Below are 13,188 nucleotides of genomic sequence, written 5' to 3' on the forward strand. Positions count from 1 at the left end.
CCGGACCCAAAGGGGGCGCCGGCCGCTCCTAGGTCACGTGTCCGGAAGCGCCGGCGCGGCGCCGCTCGCAGGGCTTCCGGCGGCCGGCGCTGACGCTATGCGGGGGCCGGAAGCCGGAAGGCGGCCGCTCGCAGGGGTGTTGCGCGTTGGCGGGCGCGGGAGGCGGCGGCGGCGGCGGCGGCGGAGGGGGGGCCGCGCCCCGAGCCGTCCGGCGGCCGCGCCCGGGGCCATGACCGAGTACAAGCTGGTGGTGGTGGGAGCCGGTGGCGTCGGTAAGAGCGCGCTGACCATCCAGCTCATCCAGAACCACTTCGTGGACGAGTACGACCCCACGATCGAGGTAAGGCTGGAGGCGCTGCCCCGCCGGGAGCACAGCGTGACCGGCGCTCGGACGCGGCCCTCTGCCTGACCCCTCAAACGTAGCTCGGCCCAAACCGAAAGCAAGGGCTTGGGACCTGAGCACCTTCCCTGGGGTGCTCCAGCAGTGTTGGGCTTGCCGCACACACTGGGGCACTTTACTCAACCCGATGTTGTCATGTTCATAGTTAAGCAATGATTCGGCGCTTGTATTATTATTTTCTTTGTAGTATAAATGCATTCACTCAGAGTGCTAGTTCTAGTTTTGTTAGCCTTACAGTTGTAAAACATCTCATTGTTTTCAAGAATGGTATTTAAAAACACATGAGAGTTATTCAACTGTGACAGAGCCTATATTTGTTTCTTTGCACATTTACAGGAGCTTAGTACATAAGTAATAAGGAGCTAGATCCTGCAGCTGACTTTGTGCTTAAAAAGCAAGATGTGAGACCAGTGTGCGCAGGATCAGGAATTCTGCAAAAGCCCCTTTAAAGGTTCTCTGCCTATTCCACTTCGGTTTCCAAAGCAGAGTGTAGGCTGGCAACAGCAGCAGCAGCAAAGGTCGCTTTACYGCAGAACTACCTAGGTTTTTCGTTTCTGGTCATAATATGTAGTGAGGGTATTTATAAATTATTCTTTGTCTATTACTTGAGAAATTTCTTGTGAATGATGACTTCTGTTTTTTTGCAGGAAAGTGTGTGCAATTTTTAGAGTAATAGCTTAAAATGCTTTTAGTGTTGGTTATTGATGCTTTTAACATTAGAGGGGGAAAAAATAGAAAAGCTCTTCATCATGCTCACTTTTCCTAATGCTGCTCGCTATTGAAAGAAGTAGCGCTAACTTTTTCAAATCTAAAATGCTCATGTTTTTTTCTGCAGGATTCATATAGAAAGCAGGTTGTTATTGATGGAGAAACATGTTTGCTAGACATTCTGGACACTGCTGGGCAGGAAGAGTATAGCGCCATGCGTGACCAGTACATGAGAACTGGGGAAGGATTTCTCTGTGTTTTTGCCATTAACAACAGTAAATCATTTGCTGATATTAACCTTTACAGGTATGATCTGGTTCTTTACCACTAGGGAGAAATGCTTGGAGAGTCATCAAGTATATTGGTCTTTAAACCCAGTGAAGACTAAATGCTGGAAAAATGTTAAGCTTCCCCCCCCCCCTTTTTTTTGAAAGTTTTCCAAGCTTTMTGCATTCTGAATCTATACATCAGTAGTCACTGAAGAATAGAACAACTATTCTGGTTGTTGCGTTAATCAAATGCTATTTGTTATTCAGAGCACACAGAAAAGGAGACATAAAGTGGGGTAGGAAGGGGAAAGCACATCATAGTGGGCTTATTCATGGGCTGGATGGAGTATGCTAGTTGTTAGAAGTACTGTTGAATGTTAGAACCTACAAGGTCTTGTCAAAGACTGATACTATCTCTGTAGTACAGTGTTTTCTAGGTACTGAACTGTAATAGCTTTTCCATATAGAAAATAGTTCCTAACAATCTTTTTTCTTTTTTTAAGAGAACAAATAAAGAGAGTGAAAGATTCAGATGATGTGCCAATGGTGCTAGTGGGAAATAAATGTGATTTACCTACAAGAACAGTAGACACAAAACAGGCTCAAGAATTAGCAAAAAGCTATGGGATTCCCTTCATAGAGACATCTGCTAAAACAAGACAGGTAAGATGCTTTCATTTTTGGTCTGACTTCTTTTTATGCTGTAACTCTTTCTTGTATACTTTTTACTTACCTGTAGGAGTGAGCGCTTTTAAATCCATTTCCAATTTTAGCTTTTAATTTGCCCACTCACTTGTAGTTTGTAAGATTTCTGTTTTTATCTCTAGACTGTGTCAGTATTCAAATGACTTCAGTCTTGCACTGACTGAGATATGTGTTTGTAGGGGTGTGTGTTTGGTATTTGTGTGAAGAAGAGAGCTTCATCTGCTCTTGCTGAGAAGCAGTTAGGCTGTGTAGTTGGCCGCGCCAGACCTGTTCAGTTTCTTGGCTTTTTATTGAAGGCCAATTATGAGATTGTTTACAGAAAATATCCTTGAGATTTAACTGAAGGACTCCTTCAGAATTATATTGAATGTGTGGCTCTGTCCAGTCAGTCTGTGTTCTAACTATGTCAACATGGAATGAAGCAGGAGAGGTACAATTGTTAAACAGCAGTTTAAAAAATGGAATTCTGAAATGGAGATATGGCAAGTAGCAGCTTGTTTCCTGCACAGAATTTCTCTATGGTTACAGTTATCCTGGTCTCCTTTAATGACTGTTACTCTGGATATTTGCCTCAGGAAGAGTTAAGAATGTAAGTGGAGAGGTTTGGACATAGGTGCTAGTTCCCTGCTCTGATGAATTGTGGGATAAGCTGGCTACTACTCTTCCTGTAAAAGTATGTGTTTTAAATATGTTAAGGGATCCTGTGGTGGAAAGAACAGTGATCTCAAAGGAGTCAGGAAAAGAAATACTTTACCTGGATCATTTGCATTCAGGGTGTGGAAGATGCTTTTTACACGCTGGTGAGAGAGATCCGGCAGTACCGGATGAAAAAGCTCAACAGCAATGAAGATGGGAATCAAGGCTGTATGGGATTGTCTTGTATCATGATGTGATAAGGTGAGCTATGATTTAAGTTTTTGTTTTTATTGTCTGCATGTTTTCAAGTTTTGATAAGCATAACTTAGAAATACTGACTACCATAATTTTTTTCCCCTATTGTACAGCCTGTTGACACCCCAGATGTTTAGATTCTACAGTTAATTACTCCCTACCCCTAAACTTTTCTGGAATTGAAGAGTGTGTAATTTCTGTCTTATATTTAAGAATCACCTGAAGTGAAAAGAATATGCGCAATTCTGTGGTCACTATTTGCTGATGATTGAGTGACTTCTGCACAGCTTATTTTGAACTGTATTCCTCTGGAATATTCAGTGTTCAAAGCTGAAACAAGTAACGTAAAGCTAGTGGTGAAATTTATGAATGTCCCAACTGAGTGAGGTTTTCAACCGTTACTGAAAACATATTGCTGATCACTATAAAACAGGTGGACTAGTCCAGGACTGGTACTACATTGTTGTACCATACATCCATCACAAAGTTGTACAGCAGCTAATTAGAGATGCCTTTCTGTTCCAGATGCCAAGAACACCTGGTTCAGATGTAGCTGATGGACGAATCTTGATGCCACTGTATTGCGTCTCATGATGATGCCCTGCAGTATTTTGGTACCAGTTCATTAGTACAAAGTCCTTTTCTGTGCTCCATCTGAAGAGAACAACTCTGGCATATACCTCCTTGCTCAGTTAATAGAGCAGTCACATCTCTTGATGCACTGGGATTCTTTTCTGATTTATCTGGTTTTTTTTTTTCCAAGGAAAAAAGTGAATTTTAGAGACTAAATGCTGTGAAAAAGATGACACTTTACCTCTAGAGAAAAAGCTAGATGTGTTTTTTGTCCCTGTTKTATTGGATTCAGATTTATAGTGCTGTCTGAGAAGTGACCCTAAAAATTCTCAGCAGGTAATATCAGAGATGATTTTACAGTTATGAATGTCTCTGTCACGTATTGGATTAGTATCTGCTGTCTGTACACCCACACAGCATATCTGCAACATCTACGTTGTCCAAGAGTGCAACTTACCTACTCTACCTACTCTGTTTTCTGTAATAAAAATGAGGTATCTTTGCTATTTAAGTGCCTGTTTGCTAAGAAGATTTGGAATTGTACTCTATTCTGTCAGGCTAAGGGAAACCTAAGGACTGGGATTTTTTGGAAGCTCATTGTCTTAAGCAGTCAAGCCTTGAGAAGAATGTGGATAATCTCTTTGCACAACAGGATGCCACAGCAGGAATTTGTAGGCTGGAAAATTCAGTTTGTAAGACTCTTGAACAAGGGAGAACAATGTACTGCATCCATTTTTGACTCTCTTTGTATGTGGAATTGTATATATTCTTTACTGCTTTTCTACAGCATTCAGATCTCTTCCAAGTTGGACCATATTAGCCACTTGCTCATTTTAGCATTGACTGCCAGTGTTTTTGAGTGGCTTCTCAATAGCTAGTCTAGTAACTGGAGGTTAGTTCATTTGGACAGCTGTTGTTCAACTCTGTCCTTAATTTGCAAATTATTTTTTTCTGAATTATTTTGTCATATCACCAGACTTTAAATACAGTCTCTTCAAATTTTTTCTCTGTAAAATGTAGTTAGTAAGTCTCCTTGTCAGGGAAGGAGTCTGGAATTTCAGGTTTATTGTAACTGGTATAGTAGTTGCCACAGATTTAGTATGTTGAGGCTGAGGGGAGCAGGGCAATGAGCTGCAACAGAAAACTGAGCTGATTCTGGTTGCAGCATCCTTGCAAAATGAGGAAGGAGTGAGTTCAGTGGTGTATTTATAGGTGTATGATACGCTGATGGGAATCTGGAACCTGTTTTAACAGCCTCAGAGTACAAGAAAATTATTGCATGAGTCTCTTGAGTTCTTCCTAGAACAAAACACTGTCACCTCTTAAATTGGGACATACATGTGTGATCACTGTTGCAAAATCTACTGATATTTCTTAGAAAATGTGTACTTTTCTAGTCTGTGTGCTACTGATACTGAATTCTGTCCTGTGGGCTCAGACAGTGCATCCTACAGCAAAGACAAATTCTTGTTTCTGTCTGATAGAGCAGTGTTGAGTATGGGGGAGTAATAAGTCTTGAGGCAACAGGGGGTGTATTTGGCCAGTCTGCCAACCCAGCAGGAGTGTGGAAATTGCTGAAGGCTTAATTTCAGTTTGTTTGTGTCAGATTTGTACATCTTAATCTGGAGTTTCCAGTCTCCAATAGAAATTAGACATCAGTAAATATCGAGAGATTTATCCCTTCTAATACTACTTCCTTTACTATATACAATCTTAATCCTCTTCTTGGAGTGTGGGATATCAAGCTATATCACCTTTTTACCCTTGATACTTCTAATACATATTTTTGCAAGTTATTTTAGTCTTTATTGATATGATACAATATGGATTAAAATATTTTTACATAAAACATGATTTATCAGCGGCATACACAGCAGTGGGCAGCATTATATAGAGCATTGCGACCTGAGTTGAGTTCATTTGCATCCCTTGCCTGCCAGCTAAGCATTTGGCATAATCATTACTATTGAAATTTGGGCTGTTATGCCTATAAACTACAATCTGTGTGTGTCTGTGTGTGTGTTTTCCTCATATGAGAAGATAGTTATGTGTGAAAGCAATCTTTGAGCAAGGGCTGACTGATTGTTGCTAAGTGGAGTTGTGTGACATACTGTTGTCCACTTAATGAAATTACATATGCAAAGAGTATTATGAGAGAACTTTTGGGATATATCTCTGGTCACATGTAGTCAGCATTTTGGAGCACTCCAGTGTGGAGTTCCCAATATGCCAGGATGGTGAGTTCTTGTTACCCCTGTGTTCGTGTATGTTTGTTGTATTATTTTGGAAAACTAAGAGTTTCTTTCCTGGCAGACAGGATTCCAGTGTTCAGAGTATGACTGGCTGGTGTCCATGGCCCTGGGAAATCTTTTGCAGCTGGTGTCTAAAGATTGCATGGGCAAGTATGAAAATGTAAATATTCCTTTTGGCTGGAGGTACATCATAAGTACATGTAAGTGCCTCCAAGAATCATCTCTATACGTTGTGTAGCATGTTCTAGGTGTTATTAAAAAATAACTAACTATATTACCCCAAAGTTGGGAATTCTCAGATTTGTATGGGAGCTGATAAATGCATCTATGTTATTTTGGGCTACATAAAATCTTAAAAGGGAAGGAGACCTGGTAAGGGTTGATCAGTATGTATTTCACCACTAATACTGTAGAGGAGAATGCACTAGCTTTTAGGATCCTGCAGAGCTAACCTGTGCAGGTAATTTTCCCATAGGATTATATAAGCAAGTTTAAGATAACTGGGGTATTTTACCAGGCATGAGCATGAAATAATTCGTTGTGCCCAGTCTCTCATTACATTTAAGAGTAATTATAGTCAGTGAAGATCACTGACTGCACCTAATGCATATGCATCACATGATGCATCGGGACACAAGTCAGGTCTTAGAGAGCCATCTTCTTGTGTATTTAGGTCTGGGTGTCAGGATTTATGAACAGAACATCGTAACGTTTTATGGAGTTTTGTGGTGTTGCAGTGACAAGTGCTACCTTTACCACTTGGTTCAGCCCACTGAGTGAATGCATGTGTTCTAAGTAAGGTGCAAATGTCTGGCACACTCTTGGCACAACCTGCTACTAGAGACCTGTGTTTACATGGTCATCTTGCTTCCCACTCTAGGATCTGAGGCAGCTGTTTTGATCAAGGAAAACGTGTTTGAGCAGAAACATGGAGCAGACAGTTTGCTGGTCAAACAGGGAGGTTTCAGTGCCAACAGAAAAGTTCTTGTGTCCTGAGTCTACACTTGGTCCTGCAGCTGCAGTCTGTGGCTGGGTCTGGTGAGAGTAGGAGGAGAACTTTGTGCAGTCTCCTCCTGCCTTGGTGGGCTCTTACAGCCATTTCATCAAGCCTAGTCTCAAAGTCAATGGGGTCATTAAAAAGATATAAATTTCTTCTGGTTAAGTCAAGTTCATTATACACATACCAGGGTAGCAAAGCCTTCCTGTGTGTTCCTGACCTGCAGGTGCTCCAGATTGTCATCTTCATGTCAGTGTTGATGCCGGGAGGTACAACAGGAACACATACGTTCCCATGTACTATGTTTTCCTTCACTCCTCTCTGTTGTATGGTTCTCCCACACAGGATGCTCTTTTAAAACAGCATCAGATAGCTATATCTCAGCTTGTCTGATCAGAGCTGTTCTGATCTCTTAGAAGTGTCCCTAGTATAATAACATAATAACTGTTTTACAGGTCACTCAGTGTCTGTTAATGGTGTTGAGTTGGATTTGGGAAGGTAGTGTGTTTACTGGAAACAACACAAGTTGGATGCACTTTAATCAGGACTTTGCTAGCTGTGATTTTCAAGTATAAAATCCACCTGGCTTCTTTAAAAATACTTGATTCTGGATTTGCTAGTGGATGATTGGCCAAGTGTTATCCTGTTTTTTACTGGCAAGTCCTAGAGCACTGAGCACCGGAAGCACCAAACCCCAGGAGTTTTTGGAGAGATTATAAGCACAAAAATTTTTGCACAAGGCAAGTTCCTGGAAAAAGCAGTTTTGTAGATTTATTCTGAATGTTGGTGTTTAGAACTACCAACACAAGACTTTGCTAGTGCCAGGCTAGTTTCACTATACTGACTAAGAAAAATGGGCATAAATAACCTGATTGAGGTAAAATATTAAAGAAAGTTAGGGTGCAAACAACAGAAATAAATGTTCCTGTTTTTATGGACTGAGAACAACTATTTAATCAGATAGTGTAACACTCTAGTTTGTTCCTGTTAGTGTCCTCACACCATGATCTTGCTTAAACTGTGGTGCTCAGATTTTATTTTGCTGTCGTARGTAGGGCTTTGGATAGTAACTATGGTGCTCAAGGTGTCACTACTTTTACGTATAGTTCAATTAGAAACAGATTTCAAGCAATTTCAGCCCTATGGGAGAAGGGAGAGTAATTAAAGTTTGAATTATATTCTGTCTACTTGGTCCTTCTTTGCTTCCCAAGCCTGTTTGTGTACAACAGCCAGGAATCTTGAGAAGCATTGGGATCTGGACTTCACATCCAAGGGCTAAATTGTTGTCACTTTGTAAAATTATTTGCTTTCTATAACACATCTTTTTTGTTGGGAGTTAAATAAATTATTTTGCCTCTTAAATAACTTTTTTAAAGAATAAACTCTGAATTACTTAGTCATTTCTTTTGTAGTAGTGATCTGAGGGAGGGATCCACAACTGGCTTGTAGAAAGCTTGTTAGTACTATTTGTGTTTTCTTAACAGGATCTGGACTTACTCAAATTGTTGATTCTGTAATGTAGCATGAATGGCTGTATCGTGTTTGCTGTAGCACCAGTGACAGGTGAAATCTACTTTAAGATACACTATAAGTTTGTTTCTTAGTGTGAATTTAATGACTTCACCAATCTGTGTTGTCACATTAAGTTACTGTTGAGTCTTTATGTTTGCAGTGAGGGATCTCGTAACATTTTTGTGGATTTTGTCCTTGGAAAGGAACTTTCCAAGAGCAAAAAGAGGAGAGGAGATCTTTCTACTCAGTGTTCCAGGAGTGAAATCAGCTATTAAGTTCTTATTGTGTCCAAATCATGTTCTCCATTAGGCTTCTAAATTATTTAGTTCAGTCATAAATGATTTGATGTTGGCTTTTCTCCTACGTCAGGCAATGCTGTGTTGCATGACTATGCTTAAGTGTGTTTCTTCTAACATTGTGTGAGACTTTTGGAACACAGAGTCCAATCTGTTTTCTGTGTGTAAAGAGCTAAAAAATAAACTATGCCATAAAGCAGCTGTTGAACAGCACTTTTAACTTAAAAGAAAAAAGTCATATTTGATTTTGAGATTTTCACCTTTGTGTACTTACTGGCTGGTTCCTACTGTGAACTGTGCATACTCAGAGTACTGGGGTCTAGAGACACTGCAAGGTAGGGTTGAAGCACCACCTCTTCTGAATGACGAGTAATACAGTGTTATCCCTTAGCCTGGGTGTCAGAAACCAGAGCTGCAAAGGGGAGATGTTCAGCCTAGACTGCTGCATGTCTTCCCCCGCCCCCAGCAGTAGGTCTCCACCTGTCTTCACTGCTAAGTATTCCAGATATTCTTGCCATCTTCAGTGTCCGCAGAAAGTCCAGTTTGGTTATGACATTGTTTGTTATTTCCACAAATAATGTGAGTGGGATCAGAATAGTCACCTTGTACTTGTTCTCTCTAGGCAGTGTAGAAGTATCTACCCAGCTGTTAGACAGTAACCCCAGCTCATACCAGTTTCCACAGGATAGCTGTTGTTGCACAGCCTGACACAGGGCTGCAGTCTGAGGAAAAGGTGACACAGTAAAGCAAAAGGTGCTGCCCTGCATAGATTAAGCTCATCATGTGCCAAGAGGTTGGAACTAAAGGCTCTGGATGAGGTTTGCCCTTGAAAGATCCATTGTCAGAAAGATCCGCTTCTCCTGATGTTCAGAGCTTTGTTGAACTTGCATCAAGTAGCTGCAATAGCTATTGTCTGCATCAAAAGGAGAGGTTCAGAATCTTATGAACGGGTGCTTAAAGGCAGGGGCTCTCCTGGCTTATAAAGAGAACTTTCCTCTAGTATGATTGTCATCTGTAATGATCTGTTCCTGGAAACCAGCTCACATCTTATCAAAGGCCTCTTATCCTTTTTTTTTTTTTTGCCAGAAGAGAGGCTAATATATCTGAACAATCTGTTATCAGCCACTGAGTTAGACAGCCCTGGAGGAGTCTGCAATGGATATCTAAGAGTGGTGTGCATGGAGAGGAGCCTGCTGAGCCTCCCTTTAGTGCAAGTTGCTGTGGCAGAGCACACTGCAGGAGTAAAACTGCTTTCTAGCAAAAGTTGCCCTAGGCTTCTATTTAGACAGCTAGTATGGCTGGTCTCCTGAGGAAACTGGAGGAAGATCCTGCTAAATTCTCTACCCACATTTCTGGTATGTTTAGCTTTATTTATTTATTTATTTTTCTCCCTTTGACTAGACATATGCAGAATGAAGGCAGCTCAGAGTTCCAGGGAGGTGGTGGTGGTGGTGGGGGGAACGGCTGTTAGAGCCACTGTGAACGCTTTGGGTGTGAATTGCTCTGTTTCCAGCTGAAAAAGAATGGGAAGGTAGCATGTTTGCATCCAGTTACTTCAGTTTAAAGAGGCTGTAGTTCTAACTTTAGCACAGCGTGCTCAACCTTTACTCATATTTCTACCATGAACCCTGTTAATTTGACCCTGTGGTTTAAAAAGGTGACCTCTGCACCCAAAGGTTATTTTTGGTTTCAGATGTGAATCTCAAGATCTTGATATTATATCCAAGAAGGTTTGGGGCAGATACAATCTATGGGAAAGCAAATAAGCAGGAACTGGTTTTTATAGGTTTTTAATGAAATAGTTAATAATATGACTTGGGAACTTGCAAAGAAATGATTAAGGACAAAAGTAATTCAGAAACTGAAGACTGCTGACCAGCATGAGAGGAGATTAGGTACTGGAGACCAAGACTGCAACAGCATCCTAGTGTTGTCCTATTGTCAGCACCTCTGCTTGTTGGGGAGTTGAACCAATTGATATTCTTGGTAAATACCTGGGAAGTGGGGCTAAAACTCCCTGAATTCTGGAGAATGCCCTAGTTGTAACCCAGTCTGTCTTGAGGTTATGCACACTGAGTATGATCTTCCAGAAAGAGTTGCTGAGTGCTTTGGAAATGATCTCATCTGCAGATGCTGGTGCAGGTCTCAACTCGCATGACTTCACTGATTAGTTGTGCCACAGGCTTCCTGTGTGTCCCTAGACAAAATCAATCTGTGATTTGCACCTTATTTCTAACTCTTATGCAAGTAACTCTTCCACTTATTCAGTCTTCTTCGGGACAAGATCTTGTCTTAGCTATTCCTACTGAAGATAGCACAGGAAGCCCTTACATGCATGTATAATTCCAGACCACCTTGCCTTTTTGAGGGGTACGGGTTATTCTGTTTCCGAAGTCACCTTTTAAATGAGCAGCTGGATTGTGCTGACATATACCCCTAGATTCTTTACTTGATCTCAGTACAGTTTATCTCCAGCTCCAGCAAGCAACAAGGTGTAAACAAACAGGAAAAGACCCTTTTCAAACCAAAAGCATTGTGTTCTGCTGACCAGTTTAGGCTCACTGTTTCCCACCAGGAAGCTGACTCAGAAGCTCAGAGCAACTGTGGCAACATGCAGGGCAGTACAAATACAAACTGTTTTCCACAGACAGGAACTGTTTTCCAGTACCATGTGAGAGATCTGAACAAGAGTTGAAGAGATTCACAACGACTGGGTGCAGTCTTCATTGCCTGTATGCTAGAGAGAATCTGCTTAATGCTGGGCACTAGGAGGCATTTCCCAAAGTGATACCCTTCCTTGCCAGAACCAAGACACCACAAGCCTTGTGGAGCTTCGAGGAGAGTTTTCTGCCACGCCTTGGATTGCGCTAAATGCTGGTTGCTACAAGATATGCCATGCTTATGGTTTACCATATGCAGTTATGCAATACCTAGGCTTGCCAGCTAACTGAAAATCACTTGGCTGCAATTCAAAATTTAATAAAAGCAATTCTGGACAAGCTCAGGAACAAAATTATACCTTACTCCTTGTACTTTCCTGGTTCCACACTCCCCCCTGTTTCATTCAGCTGGGAAGATACGAGGACATCTATGCACCTCTTGTAGCTAAAATCCAGTCTTTCAATGAGATCCTTTGCTCAGTTAAAGCTTTCTCTGAATAGGACACTAGTTGATGGGAGCTCACCATTTCTACTTGGAACAGGAGCTGTGGGCCAAAAGGCTGATTAAAACGTCAGCCTTGTGCATCAAGATTTCCTTTAAACTACTGGTTCAGCACACAAGACATCAGTTCTAGTGTCTCTTAAAAGACTGACTTCTACAGTCTCACTTTAGAAAAATTAATTGCTCCCAGATGTGATAATTTGTCTAGACAACAGGTGAAATACTACTGAATATGAAAGGAAGGCCTGATGTGAGGAGGGGAAAAAAAAAGTTAAACTCGAGCCCTAGCTTCACCTGTTTCACTGCAAGCGCTTGTGGCTGCACTTTAAATAGTCCTATGGTTGACCTCCCTTCTCCTTTTAGAGTGATAGAGTCTGGTTACAGGCAAGGGAAAGCCATGAAACTGGTTGTAGCCTGCTCTGTGGTTAGTCCGCTACTTGTGCCCTGTTGTGGTAGGGTGTTATCTGGGGCTCTGCAAACTTGCTGCAAAGATGTCACGGGTGAAAATTCCAGGTAGGTCTGAAAGCCAAAGTGAAGCAAGGAGCCACAGAGGCTGCAGGCTAGCAAGCTTGCTCTGAGACTTTGATGGTACAGTATCTTTGCAGTCTAGGGGACATAGCTGGGTCTTTGAGGGTTTCTCTTCCTGCTCAGAGACATTTTTAGAGGGTACAGCAAAGAAATGACAGTATCATTTACATCTTGTGTTCTACTTGTACTGAAAAAAAATATTATTGCTCTTGCGGTATCATGATACCACAAATCATTGTAGAAGAGGTCAGAGGGATTTTGGGTGCCTCTGGTCAGCCTGGCTGAGCTCAGGAGCCATTGTGTGCTGCACCTCAGGGTATGGGAAACACAAGCTGGGCATCAGGGGCAAGGCCAGCCAGGCCTCACAGAGGGGCATGTGACCACTGTTTCAGAGCCCTGAAGAACATCAGCACCTAATGGGGCTGATATGAGCATGTTTAGTTGCTGTATATTGTGATAGAYAGTGTCCTGATAAGTGAAGCTAGCACTGAAGCCTGGCCCTGCAACATTAGGTGGAGTTAGACCTTCATGAGTGTAACTTTTATCCACTAAAGAGGTGAAAGATCAAACCAGGCTTTTCTGAAATACTTGGTTTGCAAATGAATACAGAGTTCAAATGCCAGGAGCGCATATTCTGCAGTCTGGGATTTGGGAAGTCAGCAGTTGGTGACTGATTCCAGAGCCCCACTCTGAATGATTGGTGGGGGGGGAGGGAGCTAGAGGGAGAGGGGGTGAGCAGCACCCTCAAATGTTGGTGCCATCCTGTATCACCAGGAGTGAAGATCTGTGGAGCTGCAATGTCTCAGTTATCTGTTCCTGTCTATTACTGAGTAACTAGAGATGTGACAATAGCTGGCAGGCAAATGAAAGAGAAGCTTAGCATCTTTGAAATGAC

At 41.9% G+C, this 13,188-nt stretch overlaps 1 protein-coding gene across 1 annotated transcript; it reads left to right on the forward strand.

The window, feature by feature from the left end:
• Positions 1-94: 94 nt before the first annotated feature.
• On the forward strand, positions 95-6,082 carry NRAS (NRAS proto-oncogene, GTPase). Its single transcript, XM_085306530.1, has 5 exons — positions 95-340; positions 1,236-1,414; positions 1,881-2,040; positions 2,856-2,979; positions 3,499-6,082. The coding sequence occupies exons 1-4, from the start codon at positions 98-100 to the stop codon at positions 2,973-2,975; spliced, it is 702 nt and encodes a 233-aa protein (XP_085162656.1). The 5' UTR covers positions 95-97; the 3' UTR covers positions 2,976-2,979; positions 3,499-6,082.
• The last annotated feature ends 7,106 nt before the right edge of the window (positions 6,083-13,188 follow it).

This window comes from Rhea americana, unplaced genomic scaffold (genome assembly GCF_003343005.1).
Source record: "Rhea americana isolate MKP2758 unplaced genomic scaffold, rheAme1 scaffold_241, whole genome shotgun sequence".
In the NCBI taxonomy this organism is placed as follows: domain Eukaryota; kingdom Metazoa; phylum Chordata; class Aves; order Rheiformes; family Rheidae; genus Rhea; species Rhea americana.

Excerpts from the sequence above, each read along its gene's own strand:
- NRAS (XM_085306530.1), top strand. The coding sequence starts at position 98 with ATGCGGGGGCCGGAAGCCGGAAGGCGGCCGCTCGCAGGGGTGTTGCGC. Across the intron at positions 341-1,235 it reads AGTACGACCCCACGATCGAG|GATTCATATAGAAAGCAGGT; the intron begins GTAAGGCTGGAG and ends TTTTTTCTGCAG. Across the intron at positions 2,041-2,855 it reads CATCTGCTAAAACAAGACAG|GGTGTGGAAGATGCTTTTTA; the intron begins GTAAGATGCTTT and ends ATTTGCATTCAG.